General features: G+C 41.5%; 1 protein-coding gene across 1 annotated transcript in view; it reads right to left on the bottom strand.

Moving 5' to 3' along the window:
- Nucleotides 1–23,007, bottom strand: part of TSPAN12 (tetraspanin 12) — a 65,344-nt gene that overhangs the window by 4,528 nt on the left and 37,809 nt on the right. Inside the window, exons 4-6 of the mRNA XM_023762401.1 lie at nt 19,607–19,681; nt 14,909–15,016; nt 10,895–11,038 (exon numbers count right to left, since the gene is read on the bottom strand). Coding sequence (XP_023618169.1) covers nt 10,895–11,038; nt 14,909–15,016; nt 19,607–19,681 — 327 coding nt within the window. The remainder of the gene's footprint in view (nt 1–10,894; nt 11,039–14,908; nt 15,017–19,606; nt 19,682–23,007) is intronic.

The raw sequence follows: 23,007 nt of genomic DNA, 5'->3' as shown, positions 1-23,007 counted from the left end.
CAAACTCTGACACTTTCATTGAAAAGTAAGTCACTAAGTCTAGAGAAGAAACAAATATAGATGTCTTTCCATATAATCTATTGTACTATTCATAGATATTTAGTTACATAAATTAACATTTCTGTTAAGTGATTCAAAAAGAGAAAATATAAATGTTAGAGTTCAAAACTGCATTCTATTTCATAAAAGTTGTTTTAATCAGAATAGGAAAGAAATGAATTTCACTTATTTGCTTTTCTCAAAATAAAATATTCTGAGTTAATTTGAATATGTTTTCTTCCTAAATAAAGTTATGCTAGCCTTACATTAATAACCTCAGACAATTCAAAGCTATGAATAAGACATATTGGCTAACCTACTTTACTTGCTACAATATTAAAATTCTGATCAACTATTAACTGTAAATAATAACATTACCTCTTATCAGGGAAAAATTACTAATCCCTACATTTCCTGGAATCTATTTGAAGGAATGTCAGATGCCTCATTTCACTTGAGGAAATGATACACTTGAAATTATTCTCTAATCTATCTCCAAAATGAGTTTCTAAAATTAGAAAAGCACCAATGGCTTTCCCAGGCCATGGCAAAGAGTTAGACAGATCTCCTGGGCTTATGAAATAAAGTATAAATAAAATCTAGGTGCCATACATACCAGTACGATATTTTCATAATGGATTTTTGATAATAAACACAACTTTCAAGTTTGAAGGGACTATGTTAATCATCAGGTACAAATATATAATCTCTGCTCTAGTGCTTCTAAAATTAAAAAATGAATGATAGCAGTTCATGAGTTTTAAACAGGTTGGATCACCAATAACCGTAAGCTTTGCAGGGAAATAAATGAGTCCTTTAAAAAAAGCTCAACAGCAAGTAATAAAATTCATTACGGACTTTCTGGTCCCTTAAGAAGAAAGTTAACCAAACCCATGCACAGAAAATGCAGTAGAGAAAGTCTTATCCTATATAATAAAAGGCTAATATGCAAATCGACCGAACGACCAGTCGCTATGATTGACCACCAGGGGGTAGATGCTCAAAGCAGGAGCTGCCCCCTGGTGGTCAGTGCACTCCCACAGGGGGAGCGCTGTTCAGCCAGAAGTGGGCTCACACCTGGTGAGCACAGTGGTGGTGATGGGAGCCTCTCCCACCTCTGCGGCAGCGCTAAGGACCCCTCGGGGGATGTCTGCCTGCCAGCTTAGGCCCTCTCCCCGAATGTTGTGCATCGGGCCTCTAGTTTCTTAATAATGGCAGACCCTCATGTCTTGTTTAATCCTCAATATATCTCCATTAGATAGGCAGAACCATCAAAATGAAAAGACTACACTTGCCAAACATTTTTCATTTTTATGAAAAACAAGCAAACAAACAAACAAAAAATGTGGTCATAGACCAGAGTCGGGAAGCCCAGCAGGTGCTTCAAGGACAGAAGTTGGGGGATGGCAACACTGACAGCAGGGGAGGAGTCACCAACTGTAGGAAAGAAGAAATGGGAAGCCAGATCAAGCAGAAGAGCCTTCCCAAGCTGCTCATTCACACTGTCTTTCCCTGGACCTTTCATCCACCTAAATGTTCAACTATAAGAAGTGGGAAGGTGTTGAAACAAGCAAAGTGGGAGACACATGAAGTCCCCAAAACCTGGACCTAAAAATCTAGCTTCAGCCAGCCCAAATATACATAACCAGAAAACACATCCTTTCTGGGCTGTAAACTCCAATCAGAGGCAGCTAATTTTTCTATTGACTTCACTAAGTTGTTAATAAATTACTGTTATTATTGTCATTAGCTACTACTATGCTTTGAAGATTTGTATTTATTATGTGCCAAGTGGTTTGCTATGGGCTTCTCATTAAGTAGCTTGATTTACTCTTTGCAAGACTCTAAGGAGGTAGGTATTATTATTATCTCACTTAATAGATAAGAGTGAGGTTTAGAAGTGGGGGAAAAAATCTATAAAAGCTCAGCTTGCTCCTTACCAGTATTTCACATCTCAAAATTTTGGAATCAATTAGATCTGAGCTAAGTCACTGACTAGCTCTATGACCAGCTAGGTCACTTACCCTCTTTGGGCCTCATTTTTCTCATCTGTAAAATGGAGATAACAATACTGCAACCTTCAAAGAATTGTGTTAGGGCTTAAAGGAGACAATGCATGTAAACACTTGCTCATAGATCTATTAAACATGTACTGTATTTGAAAAACGCAATGTGTACTTTCCTGATTTACTTTAACTCTCAGCTATGACTATAAACACATGTTACACACGGGCACTGTTCCCAGGGTTTTTAATAGGTTAATTCGCATAACTTTCCAAACCGCCCTATGAGATAAGTACTCTGGCATCCTCTTTTCTTCAGGTTGGATCTCACCAAAAAAGGTGAGAAAAATGAAGCACGGGAAGATTAACAACTTGCCCAAGGTCCCAGAGCTAGTAAGAAGCAGATCAACGATTTAACCCAAAGAGTCTGGCCTGGGAGACTAGTCTTAACTGCTGAACAACACTCATTCCTAAAAACCTCTTCTCCTTTGGCTTGCAGGACACTGCTTCCCATTTCTTCTTTCCTGCAGTTGGTGACCCCTCCTCTGCTGTGAAGTGTTGCCATCCCCGCCCCCCAACTCCTGGCCTTGTCCGCACACATCACCTCACCTCTCCCTGTGGCCTTCTTTACTCCCATGCATTCAATCGCCTCTCTGCATTGATAATACCCATAACCTATTAGGGCCCCAACTCACCCCAGTCTGTTCTCCACCTCTTTATGGTGGTTCATGTAGTCCACTGGTCAGCAAACTGCGGCTCGCGAGCCACATGCGGCTCTTTGGCCCCTTGAGTGTGGCTCTTCCACAAAATACCGACTTCTGAGCATGGGCCACAAAGTTTCAATCGCACTGTATGTGCACGCCCCCACGTGGTATTTTGTGGAAGAGCCAAACTCAAGGGGCCAAAGAGCCGCATGTGGCTCGTGAGCCCTAGTTTGCCAACCACTGGTAGTCGATGGAACACCGACTACTAGCCGGAGACCACATTCCCCAGCCTTCGTTGCAGTGAGGCACAGCCTCGTGAGCCCACCCCAGTGGAACGTGAGCAGAGGTGAGGAATGTAGAGCTTAATGCATGGGCTGTGTTCCTTCCCACTTCCTCCTTTCCCCACTGACTGGAACTGGAGAAAAACAGGAGCAACTTTGGAAGGGAGGTATTAAAAAAAGGCGAGGTGTCTCACCATCCTGGGCCCCTGCATGAACTTGTGCAACAGAGCTGCCCGATAGATTGGGTCCGATGACTGGTCTACGAGAGAGAAATAGACTCCCACCTTATACAAGCTACTGTATTTTGAGTTAGCTCTTTCCCTAATTAATACACACAAAGTCCATATCTCTGGCTGAGTTCTGTCTTCTAAGCTTCATATTTCCTACTAGGAGTACATGGACAGGACCCTTAAAACCCAGCATTTCCCAAGTGGAGTAATCAAAGCCAACCTTCCCCCCTGAAAAAAAAAATGGTTTCTACATCTATTCAGGGCCCAAGTCAAAGTCAAGTGTCCTTGCAGTGTCCCTGTCACTCACTCCCCACAGCCAACTCATCACCTAGTCCTGTTCACCCTCCCTCTTTCATATCCTTCACTCTCATTCCCTCCTGTCCATCCTGAATGGCACAATGGGAATCCCAGGCTTTACAGTCACTCACATGAGTGACCTGCAACAGTTTCCTACAGATTTCCTTGCCTCAAGCGAGACCGAATTCTCACCTCAACCCATTCTCTGCCTATGCAATGATTTTTAAGCACAAATCTAAAATTGTTATACTTTGCGAGGTACTTCCCAGGTCAAGCCTACTATAATGGCTTTCCCATTAGTAAATTCTAAAGGCAAAATCTACAAAGTCTCTACAAATAGAGCATGGGGGGCGGGGGAGAGGGAGTGTTTGAATAGTGAATAGGTAACAAGAAACTCACAATTGAATTAAGTTGAGGAAGAGAATGAAAGGCAATAAGAATGCATTTGTAACCTGAAGCAAAGTTGGCAGGATAGTTCAAGGCCTGATTAGATCAAGCAAAGCCCAGAGATAAAAGGGATCCACCCTTTTGGCCGAACTGGCCCTGCAAAGCTTTGAATGGTAAAGCAGATATCACCTGTCAGAGTCCAGCTGACCCCTGCCAGCAGTTGCTGAGGAGATAATGAAGTCAGCAGAGAGGCAGGAGGGAGTGTCTTTGCCTCCAGATAAAAGAACCCTGGGAATGGAACTTCTTGGGGATATTCCATCTAAATCACCACTGTGCCGGTCGGAAAGCAGCCTACTTTTTACTATCCGGGCAGGAGATTCTGTGTGTGTTCATCTGAGAATGGGGCTTCATTATGAATAAGTCAGAATCCCAGGACTACTCTGCCCTCAGCATTCCTTTCATAATAATGCTTCCATTTTGCAAACATGCTCGCCTTCTTTATTTCGCAACCATTCGCAGACTTCTGTGGAACACGCATGCGTTATCAGGTATCCAGGGCTCTGCATAGTCCAGTGCCCATCTATCTGTCCAGCCTGCCCGCATGGCCCTCCTCATGCCCGCAGTCCCGCTGTGCTGTGTTGTCTGCCTTCCAGCTCTCACTGCATCGCTGCCTCTTTGCTTGGAATGGCCTTTTCAGCCTCATGCCACCCAAATATTTGCTGCCTTTGGCAATGACTGCTTATCTTTTAAGATTGGAAGCCCAGCCCTAGCTGGTTTGGCTCAGGGGATAGAGTGTTGGCCTATGGACTTCAGGGTCCCAGGTTCGATACCCATCAAGGGCACATGCCCAGGTTTCGGGCTCGATCCCCAGTTGGGGGCGTGCAGGAGGCAGCCAATCAATGATTCTCTCTCATCATTGATGTTTCTATCTCTCTCGCCCGCTCCCTTCTTCTCTGAAATCAATAAAAATATATTTTAAAAAGATTGGAAGCCCCAAGAATTTCTACCTTCTGTTGTGCTCTCATTGCTTATCTCACGCATAAACACAATGATAATGAAGGACTGCCTATCTTATGCCAGGCTCCTTCTTGTGTCCCAATTCAAGATCATTCCTATCTCTTATTCTAACACTGATGTGAGACTCATTTCTATGCAGATTGGACTCACTTTAGGTTAGCACCATTGGCCAGGACCTGGCCTGGGGCCTAAGCTGCTACCTCTGACTTTCTGCCTTGGACTTGTCTTTCAGCACCTACCCCCCTAACTGTTTGTTTCCAGTGTGGTAATTTACTTGGTTCTAAGAAGAATGCCACTAGTAACTTACGAGTAGGGTTACCTGGGAGAAAAAATGATCAATCCCCACTCCCACCATCTCCTTTTCATCCACAACACTGTCAAGTCTCTCCCTCTGGCTCAGAAGTGCTGAGGAAACTTCTTACATGTCTCAGATGTTGTGTGAGAAAAGGATAAAATAAAAGTTGTTTCTATTAGGCAAAACAGACATACAGCTTGACTCACTTTTCTCATTGGTCAAAGATGTTAGCACGAGAAGAGTGTTAACAAAAAGTGCCAAGGGCTAAGATACTGCCCAGAAAATTTTTTTAAAAAATGTATGTAGATTATAAAACAACAACCATTAGGTACAAAAGAGATGGGTAGGTGTAAAACCTCAAAACTGCTCTCAACTCACAGAGCAGGTAACACATACCTGAGAGAATGAAAGCCTCTAATAGCCCACCCCACATGGTTCACCGTGAGTTGTCCCACCTTCAATGTGGGGGAGCACTCCTCCATACCCATTCACTACCGTGAGCACTGGAGATCTGTACATCCCTGTCATCATCCGGGTTCTTTGTCCCACAAGCCAGAAAGATCACCTCTGCTCACATCTACACACCCTGCCCTCTCCAGCTTCCTGTCTGTGCATGTTTCCTGTTACACAGAGAAGAAATAAACAACCATCTAAAGAGGCAGAAAGGGTTTGGTTCCAATTATTTGTCACAAAAGAAATTATTAAGAGTATTTGAGCCTGGCTAGTGGGGCTCAGTGGTTGAGCATTGACCTATGAACCAGGAGGTCACGGTTCAATCCCTGGTCAAGGCACATGCAAGGGTTGCAGGCTCAATCCCCAGTAGGGGGTGTGCAGGAGGCAGCCAATCAAGGATTATCTCTCATCACTGATGTTTCCATCTCTCTCCCTCTCCCTTCCTCTCTCTCTAAAAATCAATTTAAAAGAACATATTTAAAAATATATACTCTTCAACAGATATTTGCATGGCTGGGCCCTTCTCATCAATTGATCTCAGTTCAAATGTCACCTCCTAAGAGAGCCTAGATCCTACCTGTCCTATCTGAAGTAGTTCCTTCATCAATAAAGAAATTCTCCAGCACATGACCCTGTTCGGAGTCTTCAAAGTGCTTAACACCACCTGAAATTATTTTTATTGCTTTTTTTCTTGTTAGTTGTTTATGTTCCTAACTAGAATATATGTTATACAAGAGGAGAGATTTCTGTCTGCAGCATTCTCCACTCTATCATCAGCACCTGGATCCCACTCAGTAATCACAAAACATTTTGAATGAATGAATGCAATGGAACCAAACGGATGGTCAGAGATATTTGCAATTGTGATTTTTAAATGTATACTTTTAGACATGTGTTTTACTCAATGCAGATATTTAAGGAGTTGAATACCAGACCCAACAATAACTCTGATGGGAATGTTCCTAAAATGTGCAACTATTGCTCTATTTCTGCTCTGTCATTTTTCACAGGTTTTAAATGTGTCATAAAATATTATTGGGTCAGGGACCAAGCAGGCCACCAGATGGTTGAGAATGATTTATTTCCTTGATTTCAGACCTCTGAACAGAAATCGCAGGAAGAAAGTCGGTTCTTATCTCTGAGCTTACAGAATATGAAAGATAAAAGGGACCTTGAGTTCATCTAGTCCAGATTCACTCTTAATTTAAAAACCCATTCTAACACCAATGACCTTGACTTTAATATTTCTTTGCGATAAGACACTCACTATTTTACAAGAGAACCTGTATCACAATTGGACAGATTTTGATGAACAAGCTCTTCCTTCTACTGACTTAAAATTTCCTTCCTGTGACTCTGGCTCTGGGAGCAACAATGGGTAAGTCCAGTTCCTGTTCTGACTGATGAACTTTGAAATACTTGAAGACATCTGAAATACCTCCCTTTAGTACTCACTACTTCAGAATAAACATTCCAAAGACCTCCAACTGTCCCTCTGTCAACTTGTTCTTCTTTATAGATCCCTCATCTTCCAGGTGGATGATCCCTGGGAACTCTGTAATTAGGAAACATGCATTCCAGGGCAAAGTGGAATTAAGTCTTCTTTTTAATGATGGACTTAATTGTACTTGTGCCATAAAGCTACTCAGTGATTCACGTTGGCAAGTCAACTATGCATATAATGATGCACTGTAACATTACCAATATCAACATCTGTTATTAATTAGAAGTGCAAAAGCAGATTACTCTGACATCATGAACCTCCATCTCTGCTGGAATTCTGTCTAAAGAAATATCTCATAACTGACAATGCCAGCTTGCTACTGAAAATATGAAAAATATGAAAAACGTTTTGAATAATCCGGGCCATCAAATTTGCCCAGGCACAACAGTGTGGCTTCTTTCCAGCTTAAAATCCATGGAACAAGCAATTATCGACATCCTGAAAGAATCCCATTATAAATATTACTAGTGGAGATCATTAAGATAAGCTAGTAAAATTGAACTGTATTTTTACAAGAAATTTTTATTAAATGTTAACTGCATGCTTTTCAACTAAATATAGTAAAACTGAAATAAAGATTTTGTGGGAACATCTGGAAAATTGATTCACGCTTTGCTATTCTCATGGTCTATATATATATATATATATATATATAACCATTATGACCGACCAGATGACCAGTTGACTGGTCACTATGACACGCACTGAGACCACCAGGGGGCAGATGCTCAATGCAGGAGCTGCCCCCTGGTGGTCAGTGCGCTCCCCAGCCAACCTCCTGCAACTGGCCAACCTCCCCCAGCCCCTCCCCCTGGCCGGCCAACCTCCCACAGTCCCTACCCCTGTCTCTCCCCCCTGCCAGCAGGCCCTGATTGGCCCAGCCCCAATTGGGACTGGGCGAGACGGCCCCGAATGGCCCTGATCACAGGCCAGGCCTAGGGATCCCACCCATGCACAAATTCATGCACCAGGCCTCTAGTATTAGTTATAATCATATTATCAGTATTAATCACTGAAGAAAGTAAATATTACTATACATGGGGGTATAGTCCAATAATTTCCCATACTGACTTGCCACTCCTAAAAACGAACAAATGAATGAAGTTTACACAGGGTGTTCATAGGTTTCAGTTCACATGTTTACACTTGTACCTATACTGTAATCATCTGTGTGTGTGTTTTTAAATCTAGTGGTGTTGTAATGTGTTTGAATGTCCACAATTATGCTTGCGTTTAATATTATCTTAGAAATGTTCAGCACTGCTTCTGCTTAATGGAATAAGCAGGATTTTGTTGCACTTGTTAGCTCGCCATCCCTGCTATAGACACCAGCCAATATTCAGCTTTCACCCAGAGCACAAGGTACAGCACAAACACCGAGGAACTCAGAGACACTGACCCAACAATTCTTTGTTCAATATACAAGACCTTGTATATTCTTTTTTATTCAAAGCCAAAATGTAATATGCTTCAAATGATAATATCCAAACACAATGCCTCTCAGTAGTATGAGGCATGACTAAAAGTATTTTGGTTATCTTTTAAAATAAACAACCTGAGTCATTCAGCTGTTTCAACAATTCTTGTTATGAGTTGAAATGTGTCCCCTCCGAATGCTTATGCTGAGGTCCCAATCCCCACTAACTCAGATCGGATCTTACTTAGACATAGAGTTGTTGCAGGTGTGATCAGTTAAGATGAGGTCAGACGGGAGAAGAGTGAGTGACTAGCATCCTTCTAAAAAGGGAAATTTGGAGACAGACACAAACAAGAGGAACTCCGTGGGAAGGTGAAGGCAGAGAGCAGGCGAAGCTTCTGCAAGCCAAGGAGCGCCCATGATGGCCAGCCAACCACAGAAGGTGAGGTGGGTTCTTCCTTACACCCCTCAGAAGGAACCAACCCTGCCTACACCTCCATCTCAGATTTACAGCCCTCAGAACTGGGAGACAACAAGTACCTGCTGTTTAAGTAGCCCTAGGAAATTAATAAAATTGTGAATCTCTTTAAAAAACACTTGGCACTCTTCCTTGTATGTGCCTTTGGAGCCCAAAGCTCTTTACTTTGGATATCCTTCAATGTGGCAGGGTCCTGTCCTCTGAGATGATTTTTTTAACAGCCCAAAGTTACTCACATCTAAGACACGGATGTAAAAGATCATTTGTATAAGTATTCCAGGATCTTTTTCAAATATTGTTCCTTTACACTATAAATTAATGGAGCTGATTCCTGTGCAGCTCTACAGTTGACGTTGGCAGGCTGGCTAAAAGATGTTTTGAACAATGTGAGTATTTCTAGGGAAAAATGCCTAACCTCCTAAGGTCATGATCTTGAAACACATAAAAAGGCATGTTTTATAAATCCTGATATGATTTTTTTTACAGTTTCATTCTTTGTAGCACATTGTGTGTGTGTGTGTGTGTGTGTGTGTGTGTGTGTGTGTGTGTGTTGTATCATGAGTGTGTCTGTTAAGCCAGAGGTTGACAACAGTGCTTTGTGTACCCAGGTGCTTGCCCGGAGATGTATCTGGAAAATGATTCTGGCCCCTCAGGTGAGCAGCTTCCCTTCCATTTTGAGCTTCCACTCTAGATGGAGGCTGCAGTAAAACTCTCGGGAAGGATGGAAATACCTTCCATCTGCCTTGTCCGCCACAGGAAGAGCTAACTCGGAGAGGCTCCTCAGCACTTGAAATGGGGCTAGCACAACAGAGGAGATGAAAATTGTATTTGATTTCATTTTCATTCAAGTGGCCACACGTAGCTCTTGGCTGCTGTACGGGATGGCGTAGCTCTAGATTTTAATTGGGAGAAAAAGAATTCTGTGGCTAAAAACATTTGAAAATCGCCACTAAAAGTGAAGTGATAGGAAAACTTCTGCTAACAAGGAATAAGAGATGATTCGGATAAATTCTTCCAGAAAACACAAATATGCAAGAGTCTTGGGCAGAGGACAATTGATTTTAATTCCAGTGAGCACCTAACTCCATTCAAACAGCTAACTAAAACTCCCATCCCTGTTCACTATCCAGCAGGGGGAAGGGAAGAGGAGAGGGGGGTTTTCCCCTACACGTTTTAATCTACGTGGAGGTCCTAGACCAGCCGTGGGCAAACTACGGCCCACGGGCCGGATCTGGCCCGTTTGAAATGAATAAAACTAAAAAAAAAAAAAGACCGTACCCTTTTATGTAATGATGTTTACTTTGAATTTATATTAGTTCACACAAACACTCCATCCATGCTTTTGTTCCGGCCCTCCGGTCCAGTTTAAGAACCCATTGTGGCCCTCGAGTCAAAAAGTTTGCCCACCCCTGTCCTAGACTATGTTCCGCTCAGAAACTCCAAAGTGTGTTTTCCCGACCTCCAGAGTCAGCGACACCCTCTGCCTGCCTCTGTTTTCAAAGGACCCTGAGGAGGGGGCAAGAGAATTTGATTCTTAGACAACACATTTGAAAATCCAATTAATTCTAAAACCTAGACCTTCCCAATGCCCTTTGTTAACATGTGATCAGTGCTCAGATTTGTATATTAATTTTTACCTTTATCCTGTTTTTCCACATACCAGAGCAAAAATTTCGAGGGCCTTTAAATTTGTACAGAAGAGGAAAATTTCACTGGCATGTTGCGGGTTCTATACTTGTCATTATAAGAAAACTTTTCTCCCCGATCAGCTACACACATACAGCCTTACCTCTTGATACAGGTCACTGAGATCTTCCTGGTGGGCCTGTTTGGAACATCCTGGGAATTCCCTAACGCAGCAGGAATCTGGGGGCCAGTCCATCTCTGTCATTTCCAGCCAGTCGGTGAAGTACACCACTCCGCAGCACTTGAACTGTAAAAGAATACTGGTCAGGCTCAGACACTACACAAATATTTTCTTTATTTATAGGAGGTTAAACAGCAGATTTCTTAAATTTTTGTAGCAAAGCGAACATTATTCTTCATCACTTAATGATAGGTGTACATTCTCGGTGGATGACAGAAATGTCGTAAAGGAGTCCCCATTGGAACAATTCTGAGCACTAATGCCCATTAACACCTGAAAACAGACCAGGCAGGACTGAGTCCCCCTCCCCCTCTCCCACCCTTAGATCCTCCACAAGTGATCTTAGAGCAACAGAGTTCATATGCACAACTAACGAAACAAATACCTCAAATCTTATATTTGTCATTAAGCCTCTAGACACTGAAGAGTAGCTGATCAATCTACGTGTATATGCCTAGTTACCAGTTTAACTGCTTAAAAATTCAAATATTATATTAAAAGTTTCTGTAATCTCCGGAGAAAGGTTTGTTGACCAAAGCTCCCCTCACAAAGATTACCAGACTTGGGTTCATTAACCAAAAAAAAATCTCCAAAAATGTTTGAGATGTAAACATAAGTTTGGCCAATAAATTTTTATCCATCCAAATAAGATTCTTGAACTAAATGATCATATTCTATCACATAAATCACAGAAGAAATGATATTCCTTTAGCTTAAATAAAGTTAGATTTAAGAAAAGTTATTGTTTCTTTTTCCTTTTCTTTTTGTCTCATTTCACCAAGGTTTTGCAAAAGCTTTCTCTGGCCAAGGTTTAGATACACTGCTTAAGGATGGATGTAGATTAGGTTCAGAATAATTAACTATGATAATGTTTTGCCCTTGGGTAGAGAGGGGGTTACTCTTCATAGAGTGAAAAACAAGCACTATGGGCAGTCTCTGAGAAGGACTCTGCCAAGAGCGATTGGCTCTGTAAATTACGGAGCCCAACAGATCCATCCGTGCCCAGGATTTACACTGTGCCATAAAATACCGCAACCCACCATTTCACAGTCCAACTAAAATCCACTGTGAAGAATTCTGGACTTCTCAAGTAAAATGAAACAAGGAAAAACCTGAAAATGACTATATATTTTTTCATTTGCCTACATATATAATTTTTAAAAGCAAAAATCACCTTAAGAGTATTACAAATGATGAATTACTGAATGCTATGAGTCATTCTAAAATTTTCCAAGAAACTTTAAAATATTTTTAGTCATTTCCTTTTATAAACTTGTTCTCAAAGCCATGAATAATATATCTGAGGCATCACAGATGAAGTCAAACATCATTTGACATCACATATTTCAAGTCATTAAGATTCCATAAAAATCGTATGTAGTCAAAAGACTTTACTTTCTAAAAATCATACACGACTTACAAGAGCTCCAAGTCAGTCGTTTAAAAATCCTTGCACTAAGAGAGAACACGCCTCCCTCATTTCCTAACGACATGTGTTTTTTCTGGTTGATGACAGAAGAATAGCTCTTGGCACATTCTAACCCCATCCACAATAGGGCAGCCCATTCATCAGGCCTTGTCAGGAAATGAGGTGCTCCACAGAAACTGCTTCTTCCAAATTACTTAAGCATATCACCTTCGGTGCCAAACTTTTAAAATTTTAATGTCACTGAGATATTTTTTCTTTGTACACAGTTGTTTTTCGTCCTTAGCAGAAGATACTGAATTGAAACTTTTTCCTGAAAACTCCCTTAAGCAAACCCATTATGATGCCACATATGACTGTGGTACATCTCCCTGTAGTTTTCCTGCCTCCTTCTGAACCACAGTGTGAGGCAGGGTCACTCTTGCCAACATTGTGTCAAAGTCAAGAAAATTCCATCACCATTTTATACATAAAGAAACTGAGGCTCGGATGGCTCAAGTAACTTGCCAAGATCACAGACTAGCAGGTGGCAGAACCTATTAATCCCAAAGCCTATTCTCCAACCACTATGTTAAAATAAATAAACACATTTTTAAAAGGCAGGAGTGTTTTTTATAAGGTATTTAATAAGCACCACTAGGGCTTGAGAGTCCCCGAAGCTGGAGGACGTGCACAGAACAGCACTGAAAGAGTCAGGAAAAGTGGGGCTGACAGGTCCCTCCTCGTTCTACTATTTATTTTGTTCAAAAGGAATGTTATGGGCTGAATTGTATGCCACCTGGAGTTCATGTTGAAGTTCTCATCCCCCAAATGTGACCATTTTTGAAGACAGTGTCTTTGCAGAGGTAATTGAATCAAGGTCATCAGGTGGACCCTAAACCCATATGCCTGATGTCCATCTAAGGAGATGACATTTAAACGCAAACACATACAGAGGGAGGCCCACATGAAGCCACTAGGAGACAGCCATCTGCCAGCCCAGGACAGAGGCCTTGGAAGAAACCAACAACACACGCCTTGATCGCAGACTCTGAGCCTCCAGAAATGTGAGACAACGCATTTCCGTTGTTTGAGCCCCCCAGCCTGTGGTACTCGGTTATAGCCACAGCCCTAGAAAACTAGTACAGGGGTTTTTTTTCATCTTTTAGGATACCCAGAGGTCTTCACCACCTCCTCTGGGGTGAAATAGGCCTATGATAGGAGGAGGAAATTTAGCATGCAACAAATCTAAAATTTGCAATGCTTGTACATTCGCTATCTAAGTGGAACTCCTTTTCCTACCATTTAAGAAAAAGAAAAGTGCTTTGTTTTTTTAACCTGGATTATCATGGTCTACATCACAAACCCAAAAAAATAAAAAATAAAGAGCTCTGGGCACCTTCTACCCAGGGCAGTCGCTGAACACAGCTTCCGATAAATTCCCTAAATGCTTTACTTATTTTCCGTACATGTTGTTTTTAGTCCAAATGAACAGTAAACAAACAAAGTCAGGACGCATTTAAATAAACAGGAAATCTGTGTTACAATGATAATGTCCACCATCTCAACAGCTGGAACACAAAGAGCCAGATTTGGAGATTATCTTGGACTTGAACGTCTGCCCATATTCAAGCCAGAGTAACGGAGCAGAGAGCTGGTTATCTACCGTGGAAGACACTGGCCCTCAAGTCCTTTGCGGCCCAGCTCTAAATAAAATGAAAGGAAACGGATATACTTGGTCATCTGGAAATGTCACTCCCATCACAGGGAAACTGCTTGGAAGAGAAGCTTGGTTTGAAGCAAGATCAATGATTAACTTCAAGTCACCAGACTTTAAACATCTAAATATAGTCCCCGTGTGCGCAGATGTTTGCATGTAGTGCTATGTGGAAGTTGGGTAAGAAAAGCTAAAAGCCACTGTACTTTGTAATGTTATTGTTAATAACCATAAGCTAAATAAGATCAAGCGTATTTAATCTTCTCAAGAACTCAAGGAGATATTTTATTATCTCCACTTTACATGAGAGACTGAAGCTTCAGAAAGTTAAGTAAATTATAGAAGCTCATGAAATAGTAAGCAGTAGAGCCAGAATTTTCTGACTAGAAAGCTCATGCCTTTAACAACGTATTGACTCCTAATTCTCAAGTGAGAATGATCATTTAAAATTTTAAATGATGTTTAAAATACAAATAGCTCTAAAAGTGATGAAAAATGATCTATTCAAATAGAATGTGGATATTTATTGACTCATGAAAAGGAAACTTCACAGTAGCTTAGTGAAAAGGCTTTTTAAAAAATTTGAAACTATGGAGAAGCATGTGAAATGTAGAGGAAATGGTATATATGGAAAGAAAAGCAGAGCCTGGCTTTCCTTAAGGTATTTCTTAATAAAGAATCACACCAGTGGTAACTGAATCACAGGCTTAACTTTTCAGCACAGAGAAAGAGACCAAGGCCAAAGCTTTGAACATTTGTTTTGAAAGCCTGCCATTTATTCTATACCCTTTACCTCAGAAATGGTAGCACTTACCTCTCTCTGAAAAAAATTCCAAGCGTGAGTAAGCCAGCGGTATCTAGGTAAGCCATAATTTGTCATTCTGGCTTTCAAAGTGACCATGTCTGACCACTGTACTGGAAGCTGAAGATAAAAAACAAAAGATCAACAACTGTAACACAGCAACACACACTCAGACACACATACATTCACAGATTCACAAACTCAGTCACTCATAGTCTCATACACATACTCACACATACCTGGAATGTACTGTAATTGACAAGTACTTTATATTTGTTGTAGCCTATGTTAACTCAGAGCTACTAAATACTTACTGAACTACCTCTGTGTGCAGGTTTTTGTACTAAATGTAGAGCTATCCTATATAGTAAAAGCCTAATATGCTAAGTGTCCAGTTGTCCATTTCGCCATTCAACCAATCAAAGCATATTAGTAATATGCTAATGATATGCTAAGGCCACTCAACCACTTGCTATGATGTGCACTGATACCAGGGGGCAGTCGACTGGTCGACCAGTGCACTGATCACCAGGGGGTAGATGCTCTAACCTGTAGGTTAGCTTCCTGCTGGGATCTGGCCCAATGGGACTGAGCAAGACAGGCCATATACACCCTGGAGCCCTCTCATAGTCCCTCCCCGGCTGGCCAACCTCCCATGTCCCTCCCCAGCCCTGATCGTGCACCTGTGGGGTCCCTCGGCCTGACCCGCACCCTCTCGCAATCCGGGACCCCTCGGGGGATGTTGGAGAGCCAGTTTCAGCCCTATCCCACAGGCCAGGCTGGGGGACTCCACTGGTGCACAAATTTGTGCACCGGGCCTCTAGTGTCATGTAAAGCTGAGTAATGCAAAATCAGTTAATGCCAATATTGAGCTCAAGGAGATGACAAGATACACACACCTGAAGAGCTCCTCACAACAAACCATCCCTGCAGAGCAATGCCTTTTGATTTCACTTCAGAAAATTGCTGTTTTTGAAGAGACTCCAGATTATGGTATTAACATAAAGGGGGAAGAATCAAGAAGAAAAAGAGATCAACTCAAGCCTCACTCTGGGATAAGTTTGTGAACCCCTTTTCAAAATTTTGATTTCAGAGGCATGCTGGCATTCTAGAAAGATCAGAGCCCAAATCGAAGTGTTGTCTGTGCTTCTGTTCTCAAGTCACCTAGCACCGTGTCCCTTGACAGAATGTTTAATCGTGCCAGAGCTTCCGGTACACAACACAACACCTGACCAGAAATCTAGTCAGCACAACAGTCTGTTACCAGCTGCCCCCGGGAGGAAATGAGGCATACAAATCCCAGTCTCATGGCATGTGCAGTACTAAGGTAGCTCTCGGGAGCTGGACGGACATCCGCATCTGACCTATGGTGTCATACAGAACAGGCTTAGACAAGCAAGCTTGACACTAACTCAAGAATTGGATCATTTTGGAAATCTTATTTTAAAAAATAATGATATCAATAGGGGTAGTTTAAAAATTCCTGACCACAGATATTCTTCATTTTTCCCCCTTTGTTAGTTTTCTTTTTGATTGCTTGGAAATGCACAGTGCAAAAGCAAACACCCCAACACTTGGGCACAGAACACTGTTCCCTACATAACGGGCTCAGTGTTCATGGGGTTCAACAAAGCTCAAGGAACGAACCGAAGCTCAAGCTACTCACTATAAATTATGATTGTCTCCTATCCTTTTGAGCATAAAATACATGAAAGTGAAATGAATTCTCCAGAAATTTATCATCTGACCTAATATCAATGACAGGTTTTTTTTGAGAGAAGAAATAATGAATAAGAGGTGACAATGTATGGAGAAAGAACAGAGAAACAGACCGTCTGATGTCAAATCTTTTGGTTTGGTGATTAGGACAGTTTTATTTTTAATATTATTTTCCAAAATAAAAATAAGTTGTTTCTCCCTTTTGGCCACAATCAGTCTTGAGACCAAACGTGGCAAGAAACAGAGAAGATCACTGAGGTTCTGGAATAAAGTGCTGTGATCTAGTCCTTAAGGCAAACACTCATTTGCTGGCTCCTTGCATGGAGCAGCTATGAGCACAAAGCCGTCTACGCACAGGCTGGGCTCTGCGTGATTTCGCAGCTAGTAAACTGTAAGGGCACTTTTCACTCACACTACTGTTAGTGAAAAAAAACCAAGTTAAAAGTATGTTAAAGTTGTTTACTTTTAAACAGGCCTTGCTCTATTCTGGTGAAGGATAGACTAATGGGGAAGATTTCCATAAGCAAAACCGTGATGTATGCCATCAACTGAGATGACAGTCTGCACCCACCAGTACCACTGTGATACTTAAAAGACACTTGCATGCCGTAACAGGTTTGGCTCAGTGGATAGAGCGTCATCCTGTGGACTGAAGGGTCCCGGGTTCGATTCCGGTCAAGGGCATGTACCCTGGTTGCGGGCACATCCCCAGTGGGGGGTGTGCAGGAGGCAGCTCATCGATGTTTCTCTCTCTCATCGATGTTTCTAACTCTCTATCCCTCTCCCTTCCTCTCTGTAAAAAATCAATAAAATATATTTTTAAAAAAAGCTATCTTAAGATACTTGCAGATGGCCCCTTAACAGAATAGAAGACAGTATCTACACAGTAAGGATAAATTCCGTTCAATGAACTCAAGTTTCTTAGAATTATATTAGAATCAAAATATTTCCAGTCAAATACATTAAATTAATTCATTTCAAACTGTTTTAACGTAGGAGATTTACCAACATTAGTATGACATAAACACCGTCAAAACCATTTTTAAAATCCAGAGAAAGTAAACTCATCTCTAAAAACCCTTTGATTATAAAAAAAAAAAACACAATCAAAAGCGGAGGTGAGGGCATCAATAATTAATAATTTTATTTTGCTTGAATGTCAAAGAGACACATGCATTTTTTAAAAACCGAAAAAAATTAAGAGACCATCTCTTTATCAATGAAACACAGAAACTGGACCCCTGAAAACAACTAATTTTTCACCCCCCTTCATATGCAAAGTTTCTAGGGCACGAAGTGAAAATATGATTATCAAAGATAGCACGAATATTCCTATTTAATAGATTTCGTTTTCAGAAAGTTAGGTTTACATTAAATTACTTAGAACCCACCCCAACTTTTCAATTTTTTATAGAGAAATAAATAATTATAAATCCTCTCTTCTTGCTGAGAGCTGTCACACACTGGGGACGCTTCAGAGGGCTTTCCAGAGGGGTTCAGGGTAGAGGCAGTTGTCAAAGCATCATTTACATGTAAATTGGAGTATGCAGAGAACCCACTAGTCTGCAATTACCACTCAGTAATCAAAACAGTGTCACAGCAGATTCAGCATAAAATCTTTAATAACTGCATCAGTACCATAAGCAACTTTAATTTTCTCACACAGCTGCCCAAATGCTGCTCTGAAACAAATACAGAATGATGGTCCTCTCTGCTTAAGAACTCTTACATTTTGCACTGGCCGGTTTGGCTCAGTGGATAGAGTGTCGGCCTGCGGACTGAGGGGTCCCGGGTTCGATTCCGGCCAAGGGCACGTGCCCGGGTTGTGGGCTCGATCCCCGGTGGGGGGCATGCAGGAGGCGGCCGATCGATGATTCTCTCTCATCATTGATGTTTCTATCTCTCTCTCCCTCTCCCTTCCTCTCTGAAATCAATAAAGAAATATATTTTTTAAAAAAAGAACTCTTACATTTTACAGAGTTGAAGACTCAGCTGGGGAACCTGTCACAAATGTGCATGCCCAGTCCTCTGTCCCTTCTCCCTCTGCTTTCCCCTCTATTCTGATTTAGCAGACCTGGCATCGAGCCCTAGAATGCATATTGTTGAGAATCACCTTGGGCGACTCCTGCTAGACAGTCCAAGGACTACATGTGTAAAAGCATCATCTCACTGGAATTACCCTGACACCTACAGTGGGGGAATCTGGCCCGCCACCATGAAAACAGCCAGCGGTCACAGGCATGCAGAGGTGTAAGCCTACCACCTTCCAGAATAAAGTGAACAAACGTTAACTAAGTAATAATGGGCTGCGTGAGCAAGAGTGAAGTGCACACGGTAAGTCAAACGTGACTGCTAACATCTGAAGACTGAGGAACGTACTCGCATCCACCCTGACATAACGATAAACATTGGTCCCGTGGTTTCAATTGCAAAAGTAAGAGAAAAAAACTGAAGAGCTGTTTCCATGTAGCCAAGTGTCCAACTGTGACAGTGTTTCCAGGCTGGAGGAAATACCGCAACTCTTCAAATCCGCTTCTTGAAGTGGACGATGGCTCAGCGTGGGGCCAACAGGGGATGCGTGCCTCCCGGTGATGAGTGGACAGCTTTTTATAAGGCTTTTGGGCAGATTGTCACGCTTTCTTAAATCTTGTTGCAAATAAGAATCTTCCCAAGCTGCATACTCAAAAGTTGGTAAAACTACTTTAAAACATTTATTATTTTAAGTCTATTCTATCCATGTTTAAGCAATCTGTGGAATTAAAAACACATATCATAGTACACCAAATGAAATATTACAAATTAGGGCTTGGAACTACGCTTCAGACACAGAAAAGACAGTGTTACTTTCCAGAAGTACTGGGACAACATGTTATCATATAGTACAAGTATTCAAATCAATAGTCATGTGCCTCAGTTACTCCAAAGGATCTGCTCTCTAAGGCTGACCTGGATAAAGTTTCAGGTTGTGACTGTATCCCATTTTGAACTCACCATAATTTCCTGCTCGTATGTCCAAACACCACAAGCCAGTTCCACACAGAAAATGACAAGTAAGCTTCCAAAGTACTGTAGAAAAACAGAAAATGAATGCTGTTAGGGTAGAATCAAAGTAAAATATGGTCATCTGAGATGAGCTAAATATTACTCAGTGTTGTTTATCCGATGAAAGAAAAGAGGCACACATCTGGGAAGCTCCCTGGGGAACAGGTGGGGAAAATTCCAGCAACTTCGAGACATCTGCAGACAACACTTAATACCCACCTAGTGCTCTATGTATCAAATACTTTCATAATTTTTTTTGGTTAATCCTCACCCAAGGATATTTTTCCATTGATTTCTAGAGAGAGTGGAAGGGAGCAGGGGAGACAGAGAGAGAGGAACATGGATGTGAAAGAGACACATCTATTGGTTGCTTCCCACAGGCGCCCTGACCAGGGCCAGGGATAGAGCCTGCAACCAAGGTACATGCCCTTGACCAGAATTGAACCCGGGATCCTTCAGTCCACAGGCCAATGCTCTATCCATTGAGCCAAACTAGCTAGGGCTCAAATACTTTCATAATTAATTCATTCAAAAGCCTTATTAAATAGATAGGTCTATCTCATTTTACAAATGAGAAAATTAATGCAAAAAGTAGACAACACAAGTTGCTCAAGAACATGCATAGTAAATTTTGGAGAAGTTGCCAGCCATGTTCTCTATGGTATAACTTGTCACCTCTCCGGTTGTGCAGATAACTTTACAGAAGTAAGTAGTAAAAGTGTGAGAAAGAATGGGTTCTCTGAAGGTTCTCTGCACTAACTGCAGCAGAAAGAAAACAGCGCCACTGTTCTCGAATCTTCCACTCTGCTTCTGGTGCGGGGTCAGGATGGGGGTACCAGGTTGTGATGATTATTGATTATTTCCTGTCACTGGAGTGGCAACTCCCTTAAGGCCAGGAGCTTCATTGTGTTCCTCATCACAACGCAGGTGTTTAATAAAAGCATAAATGAAAACAAGCAGATGGCTACGGTGGCCAGGGACCGGGAGCTCCCTGCGGCTGGGTGATCGGGAGAGGCCTCTTCATGCAGGGAATCTTTAAGGTGGATCCGTGATGACAAGGAGAAGGTGATGCTGTGAAGGTGTGTGGAAAAGCAACCAGGAAGAGGCAATATCAAAAGCAAGGCCACCTTACAGGGTGAGCTAGTCAATTAAGAACTCAGAGGTACCTGAAGCACAGAGGGGGTGGGAGAGGTACAGAGCACAGATTTACTTGACCTTACAACAAATTAAATCTAAAATATGATTCAAAGAAAATATTTTTTTTTTGTAAATGATGCTGCAGCTTCATGGTCAGTGGTCTCTGCTTCATTGCCACTACATTCGTCTCAAACATCCCATCTTCTAATTCCAAGGGAAACTTTTAGTATAGCATACCCAGATCAACTGCATTTATTCTTATATTTTCTTGTTTCTGTTTGTTTGTTTAGAGAGAGAGGAAGGGGGAGGGAGAGAGAAAAACATGAGCCTGTTGTTCTACTTATTTATGCATTCATTGGTTGACTCTTGCCTGAGTGAACCCTGACCGGGGATTGAATGAACCTGCAACCTTGGCATATTAAGATGGCGCTCTAACCAACTGAGCTACTCAGCTAGGGCTGCATTTTCTTTTTCAGTGAGCTCTGAGTCCTAGATAAAGGTATCCTCATGTTGGTTTTTGCACAAAGAATCACTCTGCCATTAATTAGTTTAAGGGCTGGATCTAATTGAGGCATCTATTAGGCACGGTACTAATCCATCGTTTCAACAAAACAAAACTAACCAAGAATTAAGCAAGAGCTCTGCTGAGCTCTGTTATGGTTGGAAGTGTACTTCTGTGTCATATTTCACTACAAAACCATCGGCTGTCCTCAGCAGTATTGGGAACATGTATACACATCTCTGGTAAAGGTGTTCGCATGTGTCTCTTGTGTTTCTTACGTTCCCAGTGCACGTGGTTTCATGAGATGACCTGTACCAACCAAGTCTGAAGATCTAGTCTCTTCTTTCTTCTCCTTAATGCTATCCTTCTAGAATGGTGTAAAGAGCTCTGAATTCAGAGTCAAAAGACTGAAGTTCAAATACAGCTCTGAAACATTCTGTGACCTTCTGGCAAAATCATTGTACTGCCCTGGCATCAGTTTGTTCGTCTGTATAATGAAATTACAAATAAAGCTTTCTTTACTGCTATCAAGGTTGATTTGATAAATGGGAAAGTGCTTTGAAAAAATGTAATCCTCAACCAAGGATATTTTTCCATTGATTATTTTTTTTAAAGAGAGAGTGGAAGAGAAAGGAAAAGACAGAGAGAAATATCACTCGATTGATTGCCTCCTGCATGAGCCCTAACCAGGACCTGGGCCAGGGAGGAGCCTGCAACCAAGGTATGTGCGCTTGACCAGAATCGAATCTGGGACCCTTCAGTCCACAGGCTGACGCTCTATCAAACCCGCTAGGGCTGAAAACTTTTAAATTTCAAAGCTGTGAAGTATTATTTCAACACTATTCTGAACTAGTTTGTGAAACACAATCCAATATTGACTTGTCCATTTCTCCCGGACATAGCCTTAATTTCCAGCAGTGTGCCACAGTGTCTTCCTCATTATTATTTCCCAGTATTTCATCTCCTGTTCTTTACCATTTTACTTTATTCCATCTTCCATGTATCAGGGTTTCTCTGTCGGCTGCACATCAATCCTCGGAGGCTTCGGCGTTTAAGCCAGTTGGCTGCCTCCCCCACAAGTCTCAGCGCTCACTGATCTGCCAGACCACCGGTTCTGACTGGCAGAGAGCCTATCCTTAAACATCATTTCATCCCCAGCGTCTAAACAGTAGCTGTCACACAGCAGGTATTCAATAAATGTCAGTGGAAATAATGATCAGCTTACCAACTGAAAAAATTTTTTTTTCAGATTTCCTTGAGTTTCTCTAAAGAGAGTTTCTGCTTAACATTTGACTCCCCTTGGCTTCTGCTTACACATTTCTATTTTAAAGATTGCCTCTGTTTTACTATGTGTCTTTCATGTGGATTATACTATGATAAGTTAGTATGCCTTAAGCATTTAAGACAATTTACACGGCTAAAGAAAAGAAACAATATACAGACTCTCCCCATATATCCTGGGTTACTATTATCTAAACATTTTAAACAAATGGAGACTGGGAAAGTGTGTGCTGAGACAAGGAAATGAGAATGCAATTATTTGCATGATAAACTATTTTATTTGCTTTAAATACTATTCAATACAGAGTTCCTTAAAATAGCTAAGTTCTCCTACTGTAATTAAAGTAAAATTTGTGTTATACAAAGAAGTTTTATTCCTAAACATAATGTTCATTAAAAAAAAATTTAATCAAGTCAGGCAAGCTGATAA

Source organism: Myotis lucifugus, unplaced genomic scaffold (genome assembly GCF_000147115.1).
Source record: "Myotis lucifugus unplaced genomic scaffold, Myoluc2.0 scaffold_245, whole genome shotgun sequence".
Classification (NCBI taxonomy): domain Eukaryota; kingdom Metazoa; phylum Chordata; class Mammalia; order Chiroptera; family Vespertilionidae; genus Myotis; species Myotis lucifugus.
Note: the sequence above shows the minus strand (reverse complement) of the source record. Positions and strands in the feature narration are given on the sequence as shown.